Here is a 20,059-nt window from a genome sequence, read left to right on the forward strand (position 1 = left end):
TGGGGGACAACATAGGAATATGCAGTTTGCTAATGTGGAGACTGTAAAAGTTAATACATGTATGAGAAGAAGCTCTGTGTCACTAGTAAGCATAAGAATGCAACTTAGAATAATGATGTGGCAGAAATTCACAGCCATCAGATTGGCAAAAATTTAAGTATGGTATTAGCACTTATCGGGGGAACCAGCCCCCAATATTTCAATGTAGGTTCTTTTCTATTTTCCCTAAGTGTCGGCCGGTCTGAGAAATAAAGGGAAAGAGTACAAAAGGAGAAATTTTAAAGCTGGGTGTTCGGGGGAGACCTCCCATGTCGGCAGGTTCCGTGATGCCCCCTGAGCTGCAAAACCAGCAAGTTTTTAATTATGGATTTCAAAAGGGGAGGGGTGTACAAATAGGGTGTGGGTCACAGAGATCACATTCTTCAAGGGGAATAAAATATCATAAGGCAAATGGGGGCAGAGTGAGATCACAAGACCAGGGCGAAATTAGAATTGCTGATGAAATTTCATGTCCCACTGGGCACGCATTATCATTGATAACATCTTATCAGGAGACAGGGTTTGAGAGCAGACAACTGGTCTGACTAAAATTTACTAGGCAGGAATTTCCTAATCCTAATTAGCCTGGGGGCGCTACAGGAGACCGGGACTTATTTCATCCCTTTTCTGCAACCGTATAAGACAGACACTCCCAGAGCAGCCATTTTAGAGACATACCCCTGGGAATGCATTCTCTTTCTCAGGGCTGTTCCCTCCTGAGAAAAAGAATTTAGCGATATTTCTCCTATTCGCCTTTGTAAGAAAAGAAATATGACTCTGTTCTCTCTGACCCCACAGGCAGTGAGGACCAATAGTTATCTCCCTTGTTCCCTGAAAATTGCAGCCATCCTGTTCCTTTTGGATGCCCAGATTTCATATTGTTCAAACACACATGCTCTACAATTTGTGAAGATAACGCAATCATCACAGGATCCTGAGGCGACATACATCCTCAGTTTATGAAGATGACGGGATTAAGAGATTAAAGTAAAGATAGGCATAGGAAATTATAAGAGTATTGATTGGGGAAGTGATATATGTCCATGAAATCTTCACAATTTATGTTCACAGACTGCACTAAAGACAGGTGTAAGAAATTATAAAAGTATTAATTTGGGGAACTAATAAATGTCCATGAAATCTTCACGATTTATGTTCTTCTGCCATGGCTCCAGCTGGTCCCTCTATTCAGGGTCCCTGACTTCCTGCAACAAGCACTGATGAAGATTCTCATAATTGCAATTGGATGTAAATTGGCACAACCACTTTTAAGTACAATGTGGCATCATTTAGTTATATTAGTATCTACAATTTGGCAATGCAATAGCTAGATATAATCCTAAGAAAAATACAAGAAGATATGTATAACATCTGTAATCCCAGCTACTCAGGAGGCTGAGGCAGGAGAATCGCTTGAACCGAGGGGGCAGAGGTTGCAGCGTTGAGATCGCGAGAGTGCTGAGATCGTGCCATTGCACTCCAGCTTGGGTGACAGTGAGACTTTGTCTCAAAACAAAAAGAGGAAGGAGAAGAAGAAGAAGATAAGTACAAGTATGTTTACTGCAGCAGTGTTCATGATAGCAGAAAAATTATTTTTCAAAATTGTTTTGGCTATTCTGGATCTTCACATCATTTGGGCCTCTGCCTCCTTGTGGCAGGAGGGAAACAAAGTAATAGTGGTAGGAAGGGAAGGTGTGCTGGAAAATGCTGCTGGCAATTCAGTGAACTTCAGGTGGGAACATTTCAAAGTGTAGATTTGTAGGAAGTAAGGGTTTAGGGTATGAAAGTTTTGTGAACTAGTAAAACTTTCATATGGACTAGCATTAGTCAGAAAATTGGACTAGATATTCCCCAGGTCCCCTTCAGACCTGAACATTCTGTGGTTCTTACATATTTAAGCTTTTCTAAGTGACTTTGGATACTCTAAGTTAGTTACTATGTGACAAACTCAAGAAGTAGAATAGTGGATTCATATTATCTCATTTAACTTCTGGAGGAGTGCTTCATGCAAAGAATAATATCAACTGGGGGGAGTAGTGTTCTTATCTCATATCCGGATCTTCATAGAAGTAATTCTGATACCTACTTTTTCTAATTCCTAGAGACAGAGTAATATAGTAGTTAAAAACTTGGACTCTGGAGTCAAACTGCATTGTTTTATACCTGGCTCCTCTACTTACTAGCTTCATAACCCTCACAAGTTACTTATCCTCTCTGTAAACTGGGAAAAATAAATAACAGTAGTTATCTCCTAGGTCTTGAGGATTAAGAATGAACTTAAAGCACTAAAAACAATATCAATAATGAAAACAATGTAAATCACATAGTATGGACCGGTAAGTGTTAATTATTATTAACAGAATGGCTTCAATCGTAAGAGGAACAAATGACTCATGGTGCTTTCAAAAAGGTGAGAGGCCAGGTTATCTTTAAGCTTTTCAAAATGAAGGAGGAATTTTTTTTCCTTTTTTTTTTTTTTGAGATGGAGTCTCACTCTGTCGCCCACGCTGGAGTGCAGTGGCACAATCTCAACTCACTGCAACCTCCACCTCCTGGGTTCAAGCGATTCTCCTGTCTCAGCCTTGCGAGTAGCTGGGACTATAGGCACGTGCCACCACACTCAGCTAATTTTGTGTATTTTTAGTAGAGATGCGGTTTCACTGTGTTAGCCAAGATGATCTCAATCTCCTGACCTCGTGATTCACCCGCCTCGGCCTCCCAAAGTGCTAGGATTACAGGCATGAGCCACTGTGCCCAGCCAGGAGGATTTTTTTTTTTTTTTTTTTTTTAAAAACCTTTTTCTCCCTACCATCTTTCATTTGCTAGCTTTCCCTCTGAATTCAGAAGTTTTAACTGGAAGGTGTAGAAGCCTCTGCCTTAGGTGTAGGTGCCTCTGCCTTAACTGAGGCAATGTATTTTCCTTACCATAATGTTTATGACCTGTCATCATCACCAGCTGCTGTCCTTTTTTTCAGGTTGGGCGGCAATTAGAAGCTGAGCAGGCCTACAAGTACATGATTAAGGTATGACACAGATGCCTCTGTCATTTGCCTGCCCCATGTTGAGGGTGGGAAATTAGGAGGGAGGTACTGGCTTAATTCAGGATTTTCATAATGTGAATATTTTTGTAGAGGCTTTTCTTAGCATCTTTGCCATTGTTGTGGGGCTGCTGGGTTTGTAATAATAACCTATGTATTATCATGGGTGATCTTTCTTCCAACTCTTTAGAGAGAATATATAATAGTTAATAGAAAGGTAGCCTGGGAGTCAGTCAACCTGAATTATGATTCTGGTTTTGCCATTAACTTACTGTGTTAATATTGTGGGCTTCATTTTCCTCGTGTAATATGTAGGGGTTGGTCTAGTCTAGGGGGTCAGCAAACATTTTCTGTAAAGGGCAAAATAGGAAATTTTGGGGGATTTGTAGGCCAAATAGTCTGTTGCAACTACTGAACTCTGCACTTGTAGTACAAAAGCAGCTGTAGATAATACATAAGTGAATGGCTGTATTCCAGTACAATTTTACTTACAAAAAAATGGGTAGTGGCTGGGCATGGTGGCTCACGCCTGTAATCCCAGCACTTTGGGAGGCTGAGGTGGCTGGATCACAATGTCAGGAAGTGGAGACCATCCTGGCTAACGGTGAGAACCCGTCTCTACTAAAAATACAAAAAAATTAGCAGGGTGTGGTGGCTGGCACCTGTGGTCCCAGCTACTCAGGAGGCTGAGGCAGGAGAATGGTGTGAACCCGGGAGGTGGAGCTTGCAGTGAGCCGAGATCATGCCACTGCACTCCAGCCTGGGCGACAGAGCAAGACTCCATCTCAAAAACAAACAAATAAAAAACAGGTAATGAGCTGGATTTGGCTCATGAACAACCCCTGGTCTGTTCTATCAGTTACATATACATATATATTTTGAGACAGAGTCTTGCACTGTTGCCCAGGCTGGAGTGCAGTAGCACGATCTTAGCTCACTGCAACCCCCACCTCCTGGTTCAAGCGATTCTTGTGCCTCAGCCTCCCAAGTAGCTGGGATTACAGGTATGTGCCACCATGTCCAGCTAATTTTTGTATTTTTAATAGAGACAGGGCTTTGCTATGTTGGCCGGGCTGGTCTCAAACTCCTGGTCTCAAGTGATCTACCCACTTCAGCCTCCCAAAGTGTTGGAATTACAGGTGGGGGCCACCATGCCTGGCCTGTTCTATTAGTTATGAATTCCAAGTAACTTGACTTGAAAGACAGTGGTTTAAACAAGTTAGTTTTTTCTCATCTAATGAAAAGTCCAGGGCTCATACCACAGCTCCACAATGTCATCAAGGAACCCAACATCTATCTTTGTGCTGCACTAATTGTAGCATGCAGTTTCTATCCCTCATAGTTGCAAGACAGCCAGTGTAACTTGCTATCATATCCATGTCTCAGGCAAGATAAAGAACAATAAGGGAAAAAGGAAAAAGGGGCCATGCTACTTCACTTCCCTTTAAAGGACTTTCCCTAAATAAAGGGCTTCTCCAGGTGTCCTACCCAATGACTTTAGTTTACATTTAATTGGGCCACAATTGGTCATGACTACCTCTAGCTGCATGGGAAGCAGGAAAATGTGGCTTTTTAGCTGATTGCATTGCTGCCTTGAAAAGAAATTAAGATTTTGTTACTAAGAAAAAATCGGTATTCAGTAGGCTCCTAGATGCCTCTACTACATATCTAGATTCTAAAACTAAAACCAGATCTAATATAAGCCTATGATTTCTGTCTCTGATTCCCTGATATCACTTGCCAGATGGGAATACTATGCATTAGCCAAGAGATGCTGGTAATAATGTGAACACTTTTTAAAAATAAAAAAGTAGACTTTAATGAAGTTATCTTACAAAAAAATGTACAAATCATGACTGTTCAAAGTGCTTGATGAATTTTCACAAAGTAAACATATCCATGTAACCAGGACAAGGTTCTAAGGTCTTCTACTGGAGTTTTCACGAAGTAGGGAAAGAGGAAGAGCCAGTTCCATCCCCGGGAACTATGTTCTTTAGCTGTAGCCCCACAAAAGAGGGGTCTTCAAAGCCACATAAAGTATATCACGTATGACATATATATTTCCCTTTCTTTCTCTTTCATGTAGCTGAAATTGAAAGATGAGGCTCTGCTTGCAGAGATCCACACACTACAGGAAACAGTTGGCTTTGGAAATCCATCTTTCTGATACCCCTCCAGCTGAACAATTTTCCGTATGGGACTCTGAGTTCCTTTCCTTCCCAGAGAGTTTCACCATATGAAGTCTGGAGCTGGAGAACGAAAGAATCTTCACCATAAACAGAGACCCATTCATTTATTTCCATTGGCTGTGTTACTGGATGTTTTACTGGTTGACAAGAAACTGGGTCACAGTAAAAAATGAAGATATGAAACTCAAAATTCATCAGTGTGGTTCTGGAGTTAACGTATACTGAATTATATGTAGGTATTTAGTTACATAACTATAGTGTAATTGCTATAATTATATGGCATATATATACATATAATAAAATTAAGGTATAGTGGGGTCATTATTAGGGTTTCTGATGAAAGCTTATTGGATCACTCCTGGAGGAAGTCTGGTGCTAAGGTCTCTGGCCAGGTTCAGTTAACTGAAATACAAGAATTAAGGCATCATTTTCAAAGGTGGCCCTGGAGGAAGACTGCTATGCTGGGTCACTGTATTAGGGCAAAGAGCATGTTAGCCCTTTGGAACTAACAATTAACGAAAAAAGCTGAATAGAGAGGTCTTTGCTGAAGGTGGAGCTATTGACACCTTCTCACTACTGACACCTTCTCACAGGCATCTTCATGGATCTAAACCACTAGGGCTCCAAGGAGACACCATTACCCTCATCACTGAGGCCATATTCTAGGGCTACAGATGTTTAAAAAAAAAAAAAAAAAATCATACTTCACCTCTGCCCTGGATCACAGCACGGCAAAAGCAGAAATAACCTCTATTTTTTAAGGTGTGATTGCCTCGACAGGGGTGGGATGACAATAGGAGGAGAGGTGAGAGGTAAATTAGTTTTAGTTAACGAGAAGGATAAAGTAAACTCTAGTCACTTATAATCCTTCTTCTAGTCTCAGCCCTGACACTACCTCCTCTGTGAAGTCTTCCTCAGCAAGCATTAAGTCTGCCTTCTCTGCTCGCTCTCCTTGCACTGAGTACTATTGATCGCCCTAGTTTCTCCGCTGTCATCTCACGGTCTCCCCAGCGGACTGTGAGCTCCACGAGGAAAGGATAGCGCCCTTTAGTATTTGCCTTCTCAGCGTTGCGCCTGGGCAGCAACGCCTGCAAGATGGATGGATGGTGTAGCATTTCTCTTGGAGCGCCTGGGATTCGCCCAAAACTTCTGACTCCAGCAGAGACTCAGAAGCCTGAGAGGGATCGCACCGTCACGCCCACAAGACACCACGAGAAACGCCTCTTTTGCAGCAGTTTAAGGTACGTTAGGGGTCACCGTGTTGCATTGTGGGAAGTATAGGGCGGCAAGCGGAAGAGGCGGGGCGAGTGGACCATCCGCTGCCGGAGTCAAGGTTTTCGGGCTTTGGACGGCTAGGCGGTGCGGCCTGCAGTTTGTTTCTGTCTGTCTTCTGCCTTGCTAAGGCCGTAGAGCTGGTGCGTGCGGGTAGCGGGGCGCTCCGAGGAGCCGTATGCCGGCGGCGCCATGGTCCACCTCAGTAAGTCATCGGGTCCCCGCCAGACGTACCGGGCGGTCACGGGGCTCGGGAGTTCGGGGCCGGGTGGGGCGGTGCTCTCCCAGGCGCGATGGAGGCAACCCGAACCTGAAGCAGCCACACTGCCTTACATTTGATCCTCCTCTCAGTTTTTTCCCCAGTTAATCACTGGTGAAAAATTTCCACCCCACTGAAGCAGCTAAGGTTCGCACAAGGTCACAGAGCCTAGTGAATGGGAAGCCCATGCCGAGTGGGTTTGGGTATGAGGAGGAGGTCATTGCTGGCTGGAGTGGCCAAGAGGGGTTTCACAAAGAAGAATAGCATCTCAACTGAATTGACAGGAATAGACTGGAAGTGAGACATTTCAGTGGAAAAAGGGAACTGTGCTGTCGGTGTCATTTTGCCCTTTCTGTGCTGTTTTGTGTGTGTGTGTGTCCTAACCACTTGCTTTTCTACAGGTCCTCTCCTCTACAAGTCCTACCGTGGGGGCCACTTAACCATCCGCCTTGCCCTGGGTGGCTGCACCAACCGGCCCTTCTACCGCATTGTGGTTGCTCACAACAAGTGTCCCAGGGATGGCCGTTTCGTAGAGCAGCTGGGATCCTATGATCCATTGCCCAACAGTCATGGAGAAAAAATCGTTGCCCTCAACCTAGACAGGATCTGTCATTGGATTGGCTGCGGGGCCCACCTCACTAAGCCTATGGAAAAGCTTCTGGGTAACTCAGTTCTGGTCTTATCTTATTGAGGGGATTTTAAACTGAAGTCAGCTCCAGGACAGTGGGTATAAGAATGATTTTTGGCGGGGCATGGTGGCTCATGCGTGTAATCTCAGCATTTTGGGAGGCCGAGGCGGGTGGATCACTTAAGGTCAAGAGTTCGAGACCAGCCTGGCCAACGTGGTGAAACCTCGTCTCTACTAAAAAAAAAAAAATTAGCTGGGCGTGGTGGCACACGCCTGTAGTCCCAGCTATTGGGGAGGCTGAGGCAGGAGAATCACTTGAACCCAGGAGTCGGAGGTTGCAGTGAGCCAAGAGCGCATCACTGCTCTCCAGTCTGGGCAACAGAGGGAGATTCCATCTCAAAGAAAAAAAAAGAATTATTTTCATTCCCTCTGCACTGCTCAGGACTGAAGTGGGAGCTGAAGTTGTGATCTAATTGGCATTTTGAATCTGGAGGCCCCTTTTGTGGACTCCTTTGTAAGACTTTTTGGGTGACTGGTATTTTATGCTAAAAATGGGAATAGTATGTTTTGAATGGTCATCTGTCAGTTTATCTTTTTTAAAGTAAGGGGAATATTATTAGGAAGTAGACATCCACTGTCTCCTTGCCGGGGAGAAGCAGTACAGAGTTTGGCAAGTGAGGAGCATGGTTTGCATCCATGCACTGGATCAGATCTCAGACCTCAGTTCTGTGAGACAGAGTTCCTAGGGAAGCATTGGCTTATACGGTGTTATAATAAGTGAAAAATCTGTTGCTTTTAGGTCTTGCTGGCTTTTTCCCTCTGCATCCTATGATGATCACAAATGCTGAGAGACTGCGAAGGAAACGGGCATGTGAAGTCCTCTTAGCTTCTCAGAAAACAGATGCAGAAGCTACAGATACAGAGGCTACAGAAACATAAGTGAGCTGACTTTAGTGAGCATAGCAGTGGGAACAAAGTCAAGGTTCTCTTGAAACACTCTGCAGAGATCTTAATTTTGTTAGATTTGGAGTTCAATAAATGGAGTATCCTGAGTTGTCCTTGCTCTTCTGGCCTGACCTGCACAGGGCCCATGGAGAGATTTATTCTTGTGTGACTTAGCGCTGGATGTGGGTACTAATTAGCTTTTTTGGACTTTGTCTTGGGATAGACAGTGACTGTGGGAGGATTGGACTTTTGAGTGGGGCTCTGGGTCTCTTGGACAACTTTACAATCTACTGGCTTCCAAGACATCCTGCTTCAAAACCCCCAGCCAGACTATTCACGGCCTGTTCAAATCTTCATGTTCATCTTGCAAGTGTAAGAACAGTTACCTTTCTTACTGATTTTGTAATTGGAGATTTATATTGTCTTGCTTAATGCAAATCCTTTTTTTTTTTTTTTTTTTTTTTTGAGATGGAGTCTCGCTTTGTTGCCAGGCTGGAGTGCGGTGGTGCAATTTCAGCTTACTGTAATCTCCGCCTCCTGGGTTCAAGCAATTCTCCTGCCTCACCCTTCCGAGTTGCTGGGGAGCTACAGGTGTGTGCCACCACACCCAGCTAACTTTTTTATTTTTAGTAGAGATGCGGTTTCACCATGTTGGCCAGAATGGTCTTGATCTCCCGACCTTGTGATCCGCCCACCTTGGCCTCCCAAAGTGCTGGGATTACTGGCGTGAGCCAGCACTCCCGGCCTTAATGCATATTCTTAAATATACAAATGTAAATTTGTTATGAAAATTGCTTTTGGGGTTTAATAACCTACCTTTTAAGAATGAGAAACTGCTGGGCTTAAGGGAGTTCAGAATGAATCAAGATTGAACCATTCAAATGTGGCTGTGATTTCTGCATATATCATAGATGGGATCCTTCTGAGAATACTGGAATAGGGAATTAGGACACCAAGCCAATTCAGCTGTGAACCTTATTCTTGTACTTTTCTTTCTTGCTGGTAATTTTATGGAGACGGTTAAGAAACCTGCTCTGTGTTAGGATAAACTGTATACCAATAATTTTGACAACCTGTGATGAGTGATGCATTTTACTTCCTGTATCTTTTCCTTCCTACCTTGATGCCAGTAATTTATAAGGGATCTTACAGTTTGAATGTATTTGAATAACTTCAATATACTTTAGCTCTACTTTTTTATTTGACTCACAACTATCCATAGGTCTCAAGCATTCCCATGTGTTTTAAAAGCCTGAAGTCAGTGAGATGAAATTCAACATCAAGAATTTGAAGTAACTTGTGAGGAAATAATATAAAGATACCATTGGGGCAATGGCTCACACCTGTGATCTCAGCACTTTGGGAGGCTGAGGTGGAAGGATCACTTGAGACCAGTTTGAGACCAGCCTGGACAACACAGCAAGACCCCATCTCTACAAAAAATTTAAAAATTAGCTGGGTGTGGTGGTGCTCACACATAGTTCCAGCTACTCGGGAAGCTGAGGCAGTAAGATCACTTGAGCCCAGGAGGCCGATACTTAACTGTGATTGTTCCGCTACAGTCCAGCCTGGGTGACAGAGTAAGACCCTGTCTCAAAAAGAAAAGAAAACATTACATAATTTGGCTACAGCATAATAATTAATTTGATTTTCTGGTTTTTTGAAAATTTTAGTTGCAATAAAAGAGTATTTCGATGTGCTATTTCAATTTTCAGTAGCAAATGTGTATATAGAAAAATGTTAAAATTGATGTATTTGAGTACCTTAAAAATACGAGAAACTGGAAGAAAGATAATATCGTAAAGCACCTACATATGTCCTAGGCCTTTTGTGTACAGGATTATTCGTGACGATTGTAAGGCATGAAGGCAGGTAGGATTATCTCTGTTTTACAGATAGGGAAGCTGAGGCCTAGAGGTGGAAACTTGCCCAGTGATGTAAGATTTATACCCCAGTTGTGCCCTCCTGGAAAGCCCTTCCCAACATATGTTGTCCATAGAGGGGAAAAAAATGAGCAAAGACAGATGTCTTAACTCTGTTATGTGACTAAGATATAGGAAATTTATAGAGGCGGTTCTATCAATGTGCCCACTTATTTTGTGTTTTATGTTCTGAGAACGATTACCAGCCATCTTAAATTCTGTGGTTGGCAAACCCCCCCCCGGGGTTGTTGCTGGTTGGCCCCTGCTTGCTTTGAGACTTTGATGCCAGGGCAGGTTGAGAGGAACTGACTTCAGCTGAGTTTGATCTTGGATGTGGGAAAGAGAAATGCTTTGAAAATCATGGCAACCCTGGGAGGTTTAAAAGATATTAATGTATCCTGGAGAGTTTGAGGCTTTGCAGAAACTTATTGGCAGAGCAGAATGATTCTGAAAAATGCTAAATCAGTCGGGATAAGATTTGATAAAGTATTTTTCTGCCAACTCGGGTATTCACTTAGTATTGTTTATCCTTTGTCTAATACATGTATACGCATACTTCCTTTGTGAGCTTCTCCTACTTCCAAAGTTTTATCCCCGGCTTCAGCCTTGCTTTGGGTCTCCAGGCCCAAGTTTCTCACCATCTCTTGGATGATTGCTCCAGCCTACCCTGCTGCCACCTGGGATCCAACATGTTCAAACCCAGCTGTGAACTTCACAGATTATTAAAAGAAAGCGCCTTTGCTTCAGCAGTTTGTTAAGACGGGGGCTTGGGTCATGTTACCTCCACCAATGTGTAAGGTGAAAGTCCTGTTAGGTAAGAGTTTTTGTGTTTTGTGCTTTTTGGGTTTCAGTATAGAGTTTTTCCTGCAGGGCTAGAGGGAAAGTACCCCAGCATTTCCAACCAGTGGGGTGCAAAATTATTTGGGCCTACAGCTTTACCTGTTCCTTTCAGGAACATTTTTGAAAAAAAATCTGTCGAACCATGTGAAATTGCTGAATGCTGATGTTTGGTCATTTTCTACTTAAAAAATAGGCCAGCAGTTTGTAAATTCAAGCTAATATATGAACTTTTTGAAAAAGCTGTTCTGGGACACTAAAAGGTAAGACAGACGCCAGATTTCCAGAGCAAGGGGAGGAGAGAACCGAGCAACATCACTTCCTTGAAGACCTGGCTCCTGCGCGCGGCCGGCCTAGGACTCCGACTCCACGCGCCAGTGTTATTTACTCGGGCCCGCGCCTGCCTCGTCACGGCTCGTTTTGCGGCCGCCGTAAAGCGCGGATGCGCGCGGGCGGCGGGGCGGGTGGTCACGCCCCTTCAGTGCTTGTGACGCAGGCGCCCTGGGCATTTTGGGCGGGAAAAAGAAGCAGTCCTGGGTTGTACCCGGCACGGTTGGCGGCAGCTGCTTCCTCTGAGGTCGTATCCCTGCCCGGCATGGGGCTGCTGGAGCTTTGCGAGGAAGTGTTCGGCACCGCCGACCTTTACCGGGTGCTGGGTGTGCGACGCCAGGCTTCCGACGGCGAGGTCCGACGAGGCTACCACAAGGTGTCCCTGCAGGTACACCCGGACCGGGTGGGCGAGGGCGACAAAGAGGACGCCACCCGTCGCTTCCAGGTATGCAGGGACACGCCCCGAGGCCGACGGGCCGCCAGGATGTCCCCAGCCTTTTGGCCGCCGGGCCCCGTCCCGGGGGAGCGCGCTGAGCTCCGCTTGGCGCCGCCTTCTGATCTTTATTTCTCGCGCCGCGGTTTCGGTGGGAGGAGCAGGGGCGATTTACGGATACTCTCTGCCCTCAGATCCTGGGAAAAGTCTATTCCGTTCTCAGTGACAGAGAACAGAGAGCAGTGTACGATGAGCAGGGAACAGTGGACGAGGACTCTCCTGTGCTCACCCAAGACCGAGACTGGGAGGCGTATTGGCGGCTACTCTTTAAAAAGGTAAAGGACTCTGGAGATTTCTTTATGGCTATTACCATCCATCAACAAACCTTTATTGACTGCCTCTAAGATCTTGTATTTTGTGTTAATTTTGTAGGAATTAGAATTTTTGAGTTTGGCCTTGAAATATAAATACACGCACACTTACTGAAACAGGCTTTAAATTTCCTGTTAATGTGATTGTTGCACTGAAAAGGGCAGATTTATTTTTTTTGCAGGATGTTCTTTATTTTACATATCCACATGTAAGTCCTGATTCTGGATCACCTTTCACCGTTGGAAACTTCTCTGGTCCCTAGTTAGCAGATGTGAAGATTGGATTTAAAAAGGACGACTCCGGAAAAGCTTAAGCATAGAAAATTTGGTTCAATAATTTCAACTCAAGCAACTGTTGCATTGCAGCAATTCAACACCTAACTCTAGTTTTACTAATGTATCTTTTATTTAAAGTAAAATCCTCAAAGTTAAAGCAAATCTCCTTTGTTATCAGATATCTTTAGAGGACATTCAAGCTTTTGAAAAGACATACAAAGGTTCGGAAGAAGAGCTGGCCGATATTAAACAGGCCTATCTGGACTTCAAGGGTGACATGGATCAGATCATGGAGTCTGTGCTTTGCGTGCAGTACACAGAGGAACCTAGGATAAGGAGTATCATTCAGCAGGCTATTGACGCCGGAGAGATCCCATCCTATAATGCCTTTGTCAAAGAATCGAAACAAAAGATGAATGCAAGGAAAAGAAGGGTAAGATTTTGAATACTGTTGATTTATATTTTGACTGCTTCCAAAAAGGATTTGAGGGTATTTACAGCAGTGGAAGTAAATATAAAACTCCAAAAGTAAGGACTAGGGTTAACTTGATCTACAGTTCTGATCTAATAAAATGGGCATACCAGTTCATCAAGGAAACCTTTTTCTAGTATGTTGTGCTCAAGATGATTTTTATTGCATAGATTGTTTAAAATTACCATAGTAAAGTAGCGCTGAAATCTTTTTTCTTCTGGGCCAATTCTTATAGCATTGCTGAGGCATTTCTCAGGAGATAAAGTTAGTGGAACCCAGGTACACAGGATGGGCAGTGATCCTTACTCGGTTGAGGGGGTAAAAAGAGAATGACAGAGACTGTCTTGTTAAAAGTGCAGATTTTGGGGCCTTTGCCCAGAGTTTGATTCTTGAGTTGAACACAGAATTTCTTTTCTTTCTTTTTTTTAAAGAAAAACTTCAGCCGTCCCCAACCATTTTGGTACCAGGGACCTGTTTTGTGGAAGACAGTTTTTCCAGTGACAGTGGGGGTGAAGAGAGTTGGGGGGGTAGTTCAGGATGAAACCTTAGATCATCAGGCATTAGATTCTCTTAAGGAGCACACAACTTTTAGAACCGTTGCTGCCCTCATGAGTGCCCTCAGGAACTTTTCTGCAGCTTTTACATAGGAGATGCATGCGGAGAGAAAGCTGACGTTTTTGATTCCGGTGAAAATTGAAAGGGCCTGTTTTGCCTAAATAAGAGGCTGACCTTTCTGGTGAGCTGAGGGGAGCAGTGGAGTGTATATCAAGAGCATTTTGGTTCATAGGCTACACCTGCTAAGACTCAAGCTGACAGTCAAATCTTAAGTTGTTCATTTCCTGAGATGAAACTGAGCACAGCTGCATTCACAGTAGACTGTTAACTTGAGAAACTTCCCTAGAGTTTGAGGAGAAAAATGGCATAGTTTTGAGAGACTGTTCAACAAACCTTAGGGGGATGCTGAATTTAAAGAGATAATTTGAATACAAGGAAATGGGTGTCTTATTGGAATGGGGATTCTAATGTATCATCCTCCTCAGTATTAATAGCATTAATTGCTAGTTAGAAAATTCACAAGGGGTGTTGGGGCATCTTATAGTTGTTACCCTAAGGTGTGCTTGTGGTATTTTTTAAACAATTGTTCTAGGAACACTTGGCAAAGGAAGGCTGTTTTGAAATCAGGTAAGTAAATGTTAAAACTGAGTTTATTGATGTTGTTTCTTCTGACTACCCAGAAGTCATTTTAAACTGGGGTTGTTCACAAGGCACCACCAGTCCCATGTAGTAAATTGGGTTTCCAGGGGAGGAATTGGAAGTACCTGTATCCTGGCAATTGCATCATTTTTTTTCTTTCTTTTTTTTTTTTTTCCTTCTTTTTTCTAAGAGATGGCATCTCACTCTGTCATCCAGGCTGGAGTGCAGAGGCATGATCACAGCTCAGTGCAGCCTCGAACTCCCAGGCTGAAGCCATCTTCCCACCTCAGCCTCCCTAGTAGCTGGGACTACAAGCACATACCACCACACCAGGCTCATTTCTTTTATTTTTTGTAGAGATGAGGTCTCGCTGTGTTACCCAGGCAGGTCTCAAACACCTGAGTTCCAGTAATCCTCCCACCTTGGCCTCCCAAGGTATGGAGATTACAGGTGTGAGCCACCATATCTGGCCTCATGTTCCCTTTTATCACCATGTGATTTATGAGTGCCAAAGTACTTCCTATCTCTAGTAAGTAGAATTGGGGAAAAAACAAATGGTAATTGGAATCGGAGGATCTATGCTTGCTATGAGCATTGTTGCCTTTTAATGAATGACATAGTTATGTAATTCTGTTCATTTTGTCTATTCATATAATCCTCAAATTGAAACAGTATCATAGATTTGTTTTTGGAAAGAGAATGTATTTTAAGCATTTTCCGGTGGCCCTGAGTCTCATGTGAGTTTCTGTTTCAGGCTCAGGAAGAGGCGAAAGAAGCAGAAATGAGCAGAAAGGAGTTGGGGCTTGATGAAGGCGTGGATAGCCTGAAGGCAGCCATTCAGGTAAACTTGGCAGTTTGTTGCCACATCTTTAGTGATCTGATTCCTATTGGTAATATTTTCTTTGGAATGTTGTATTTTGTTTTCTTCTTTTAAGACATAAGTCGCATACCATCCGTTTGTCCTTTTAAAGTGTACAGTTTGGTGGTTTTTAATGTATTTACAAAGTTTTACAATTATTAACACCAATTGTAGGACATTTTCACCATTCCAAAAAAACTCCTACCCATTAGTAGTTACTCCACTTTTCCAGCCCCTGGCAACCGCTAAGTACCTTCTGTCTATGGATAATGTTGTGAAAGCTTGTGTTTTAACTTCTCAAACAGAGCAGACAAAAGGATCGGCAAAAGGAAATGGACAATTTTCTGGCTCAGATGGAAGCAAAGTACTGCAAATCTTCCAAAGGAGGAGGGAAAAAATCTCTCAAGAAAGAAAAGAAATAATGGAATTTTTCTCTTCAAAGGTCCTTAGGTGTAAATTGATGCCATCGTAGGCAAGGTGCAGGCAAGATTTGAAGGCAAAAGTCAACTCTTGAGAGAAGGTGTCTTTCCAGCCTGAATTTTTCAGATTGACTAGACCAAGCATCTTAGTATTTCCTAGAAAGCACTTGACATTGTGTGAGGTCTTACCAGAAGGAACTTGGTGGTGACGGTTGGGAGGGCGGAGGGAGGTAGTGTCCTTCCTGACAGCACTTGCCTCCATAGATCTTCGGTACACAGAACTCTTATCTAAGATGTGGTTCTGTTCATGCTGTTTTCTGCAGTGTGCGTGTCTGTTAGATTAGGCTCTCTACCCAGCTAGAACATCTTCCAAATACTTGCTGGACAGCTGTCTTCCACATACTTCCCAGTTTACATTTGGTCTTAATGATCTTGAATAGACCCTCTCTTCATTTTACTCAGCCAGGTTTTGTACTGATGTATGGGTGTTAAATTACTTCAAGCATTTTTGTAAGAGTTGTATATGATTAAATAAAAAAAGTAAAACATGATGATTAAGTTCTGGGGGCTTTGTAAATGATCCCAGTAAAAATGTGACCTAGAAGAAATGCGAATGGTGTTTAGGATGAGAGAAAAGTGGAAAACAATAGCCCCTGTCAGCTTTATAATAGAGAGCTTGGTTTCCCTAGCATAGAGAGATGTGTGTTGTAGTCCTGCCACTGATTGCTGAATGTCTTTCACTGAGCTTGTCTGAATCTGTCTCCTTTTATAAAAGTTATTACATCAAAACAAAGAGTGAAATAGAAACTTGTCAAACTGTATGTATTAAATATGTCCAGTTTTCTGGTTAAAAAAAAATTGCACCGGCTTTGAGGGAAAACAAGGTGAGGGAATTGGGCTAAATGACTTCTTAGAGGCGCCTTTCTGACTCTTTAACTTTGAAAGGCAAGCCATATTGATCTAATTGTTTTTTTTTTTTTTTTTTTTGAGGCAGAGTCTGGCTCTCTTGCCCAGGCTGGAGTGCAGTGGCCAGATCTCAGCTCACTGCAAGCTCCGCCTCCTGGGTTCACGCCATTCTGCCTCAGCCTCCCGAGTAGCTGGGACTACAGGCGCCCGCCATCTCGCCTGTCTAGTTTTTTGTATTTTTTAGTAGAGACGGGGTTTCACTGTGTTAGCCAGGATGGTCTCAATCTCCTGACCTCGTGATCCGCCTGTCTTGGCCTCCCAAAGTGCTGGGATTACAGGCTTGAGCCACCGCGCCCGGGCGATCTAATTGTTATAGTGAACTTTTGGTAATGGTTTGTGAGAACAATACAGAGATTTTCATTTCTATTTAGATGAGTTGGTATGAGAATATATGGAACTTTTTTAGGAACTGTTTAAATGTTTGATTTTTAGACTATTAAATATGCCATATGCATAAAGTAAGCCTTTAGCTCTAAGGTAAAGACGACACATTTTCAGTTTGTGGCTACAAATAGGTTAAAAATAGTTTTAAATTGTATTAAAAATATAATTTAATGCAGGTTCTTTGAAGCATCTGTCTTCATATGATGGCATTAGAACACCTTGGTATAAAAAAAAAGTTATTGTAATTTATGATTATTGAATTTATCCATTCTGAAAATTAATAAGATCTAAAACTGGCATGACAATCAAGATTTGTATTTAGTGAAATTTAAAATAAATTTAAGCCATAGTTAAAACTGTTGCTGCTTTCATGAATGCCCTTAGGTCCACAGTAAAGTCAGAAAGCTGAACCTCTCCTGCTGTTTATAGGATATGTTTATGCTGAATTAATTGCCAGGGTTTCTTAAACTTTTAGGGAATTATACTTTGGCCCAAAAGTAGATTCTACAAATTATTTTTTGACTTCCTTTCCTTAGAGTTGCAGGAGAATATCTGGCAAGGTGCATTTAATATTTGGAAAAAAGATATGACCAGTAACCTACTTTAGGAAGAAAATAAGCATAACCCAGCATCAGGTAGGCATCATAAGGTTGAACTGTCCTATCTAAAAAAATATGCAATATACTTTATTACAGAACTTACTTTAATGCTTAACATTTATGTCTTTAGTTACACACCTCTTCCATTTTAATCTGTTAATAGGGTAGGACATCTAAAGAGAGTTTTAGGAATGACATCTGTTGGATGAGGTCAGGTTTTTGACAGCAAAATGACTTAAAACTGAGTATAGCTCTCCAGAAATGAACACAAGCTGAAGTATTCTGAAGCCAGTGATATTGTCACTGACCATTTGCTGCTTTTTATGTATGTGTGAGCTCATCAAATCCTACATGATTGAACTGATCATTGTTAAGAGACAACATGAGCAGTGATTTGGCTATTATTCATTGTTGCATCTTTGGGTACAAACTTTTCTTTCCAATGGAATAGGTTAATTTCTGCTGAAAGAGACAGTAACTGGAGATAGAAAAAACACGCATGTCATTTTTGGCGGCTGTGCTGTTTTGTTTAAGTCACTTGTGCCAAAATCACCCTTCATGAAGATGGTTTCTAGTCGATCTTCTATACAAGCTCTACATCACTTGATGACTGAATACGGCTTCATGAAATCTCGTGTTTCCTGCAGCCTGACAGGTTCTTCTCATTTGCCTTATGGTCCCTGCCTGGTTCGAGAGACTGGTCCACCTCTGCTTTGAGATTTTGTAGACCCATGTAACTGAGGACCTGTCAGATGACATAGAGTAACATTAGTAGGCAGTCTAGGTTTGATAATAACTCTCAAGTTTATAGCTAAGGGCTTTTTTGCTCCAGTTATGAATTGGACTTTCTTAAGGTATGAAAGCAGTGAACTAGTTTTGCAGAAGAGCCCACTAATTAAAAAGAACCAAGATGTCTGATTTACTCACTTCAGTGTTAACATTAGTTACACCTTTCTTTATTTTTTTGAGACGGAGTCTCGCTCTGTGGCCCAGGCTGGAGTGCAGTGGCACTGTCTCAGCTCACTGCAAGCTCCGCCTCCCGGGTTCACACCATTCTCCTGCCTCATCCTCCCAAGTTGCTGGGACTACAGGTGTCCACCACCACACCCGGCTAATTTTTTGTATTTTTAGTAGAGATGGGGTTTCACTGTGTTAGGATGGTCTCGATCTGCTGACCTTGTGATCTGCCCGCCTCAGCCACCCAAAGTGCTGGGATTACAGGTGTGAGCCACCACACCCGGCCAGTTATACCTGACTTTCAGTGTAGCTGAAATGATAGTTCAAATGCAGATCTGAAAGCAGAATCTGACGAAAGCATTCAAAGACTCTACCAGACAGTGCTACCGGGAACTGAGCTGGGAAATCACTTGGACTACAAAGATGGTTTGAGGCAGAGTAGTTTTTTACTGTAGTTGCTGATGAATCTTATTAACAGGAAACATCTCAACTGTTCATTACTTATAAATTTACCTTGAGCATGTATAAAAGAATGACCCTGATGGTGGTAAGACTGTCACAGGAAGAATTAAGATATCCTGCAGCCTGGGCAACATAGCGAGACCCTGTCTGTACAAAAAATAAATTAGCTGGGCATGGTGGCACTGCTTATAGCCCCTTGTGGTAGGCTTAGGTGGGAGGATCCCTTGAGCCCAGGAGTTCAAGGCTACAGTGAGCCATGATCGTGCCACTGCATTCTGGCCCGATCAACAGAGTGAGACTGTCTCAAAAAAAAAATCCCTCAATTTTCTCCCATCACTTCTTTGTTAGTATATCTACAGAGTATAGTTTAAAGATAAAAAGAGTTAATGGGATAGAATCAGACTTAGCATATCCTGATGGTTTAGAATTTCTTTTCTTACCTTGGCCTAACAGATTAACTGATCAAAGCAGTTAATCCATAGGAATATGACTTTTGCTTACATAACAAAATCCATGCCATGTTCTCAAAGAATATTTTGAACGTTATAATAAGGACTAATTTGGGTTAAACTTTTTAGATTAAAAAACAAAGCAGTTTACCAAAGTAGTGAGAAGTTAATTTACATGGTGTGAAGAAAACAAGAATCTGAAACTTTTTGGCTCTGAGCAATAGAACCCTCCTAGCTTTTTATTATACCCCATGTTCCAAAATGAATTTTAGGTGATTTACAAAGATGTGAGAAAACAATAAATCCAAGAAAATCTGAAAGAAGGGGAAACAGATGTAGGAAAAAAGACAAAGGCTGGGTCTTAACCACACAGTAGTAAATAAGGGCCGTGGCTCCACCTGTACCTGCAGATCCCCTGCCAGGTCTGGCCTGATGCGGATACTCAACTGCACACGAGCGACGATACTGTGTATCCAGCTAAAAGAGAAAAAGAGGAGACACTTCTTAGGATGCAGCTTCTCACAAAGGATAATATTTATCAGGTTCACAGGAAAACCTTGAAATCAACAGTGTAAAAGGCATAGACTACCAACCTGAGGGAAAAGTCAGCTGAGTGCACTGTGTTGAATTTCAAGTAGAAAACCCCAAGCCAGATGCCCACAAAGCCATTTATTGTAAAAATTGCATATTCTTCAATGTTATTACTATGCCGTTAAGAAAATCAGCATTTATAAATAATCCGTATGGTTTAATATTTCA

General features: G+C 42.5%; 3 protein-coding genes and 1 long non-coding RNA gene across 8 annotated transcripts in view; 2 read left to right on the forward strand and 2 right to left on the reverse strand.

The window, feature by feature from the left end:
* The window catches only part of CFAP70 (cilia and flagella associated protein 70), a 109,972-nt gene extending 104,512 nt beyond the window's left edge, over positions 1–5,460 (forward strand). For 3 of the 4 annotated variants that reach the window (XM_025395615.1, XM_025395617.1, XM_025395619.1), the window contains 2 exons: positions 3,015–3,062; positions 5,164–5,460. In XM_025395615.1, coding sequence (XP_025251400.1) covers positions 3,015–3,062; positions 5,164–5,244 — 129 coding nt within the window. In that variant the 3' untranslated portion in view covers positions 5,245–5,460. The remainder of the gene's footprint in view (positions 1–3,014; positions 3,063–5,163) is intronic. The other variant, XM_025395616.1, reaches the window with a different exon arrangement.
* On the reverse strand, positions 4,871–6,027 carry LOC112631122. Its single transcript, XR_003121073.1, has 2 exons — positions 5,976–6,027; positions 4,871–5,326 (listed from the first exon to the last, which is right to left on the reverse strand). It is a non-coding gene; the product is annotated as an uncharacterized LOC112631122 (long non-coding RNA).
* Positions 6,028–6,529: 502 nt separating this feature from the next.
* MRPS16 (mitochondrial ribosomal protein S16) lies at positions 6,530–16,035 on the forward strand. Of its 2 annotated transcripts, XM_025397530.1 has the most exons (7): positions 6,556–6,743; positions 7,199–7,459; positions 11,393–11,904; positions 12,087–12,227; positions 12,718–12,972; positions 14,960–15,046; positions 15,370–16,035. In XM_025397530.1, exons 1-7 carry the CDS (start codon positions 6,731–6,733, stop codon positions 15,484–15,486), a joined length of 1,386 nt encoding a protein of 461 aa, XP_025253315.1. In that variant the 5' UTR covers positions 6,556–6,730; the 3' UTR covers positions 15,487–16,035. The 2 variants fall into 2 exon arrangements, with proteins under 2 accessions (XP_025253316.1, XP_025253315.1); XM_025397531.1 differs by lacking the exons at positions 11,393–11,904; positions 12,087–12,227; positions 12,718–12,972; positions 14,960–15,046; positions 15,370–16,035 and adding an exon at positions 8,225–10,070 and having other exon boundaries at positions 6,530–6,743.
* A 926-nt stretch (positions 16,036–16,961) lies between these two features.
* The window catches only part of FAM149B1 (family with sequence similarity 149 member B1), an 82,162-nt gene continuing 79,064 nt past the window's right edge, over positions 16,962–20,059 (reverse strand). Inside the window, exons 13-14 of the mRNA XM_025397524.1 lie at positions 19,705–19,777; positions 16,962–18,177 (exon numbers count right to left, since the gene is read on the reverse strand). Coding sequence (XP_025253309.1) covers positions 18,104–18,177; positions 19,705–19,777 — 147 coding nt within the window. The 3' untranslated portion in view covers positions 16,962–18,103. The remainder of the gene's footprint in view (positions 18,178–19,704; positions 19,778–20,059) is intronic.

The sequence above is a fragment of the Theropithecus gelada genome, chromosome 9 (genome assembly GCF_003255815.1).
Source record: "Theropithecus gelada isolate Dixy chromosome 9, Tgel_1.0, whole genome shotgun sequence".
NCBI lineage: Eukaryota > Metazoa > Chordata > Mammalia > Primates > Cercopithecidae > Theropithecus > Theropithecus gelada.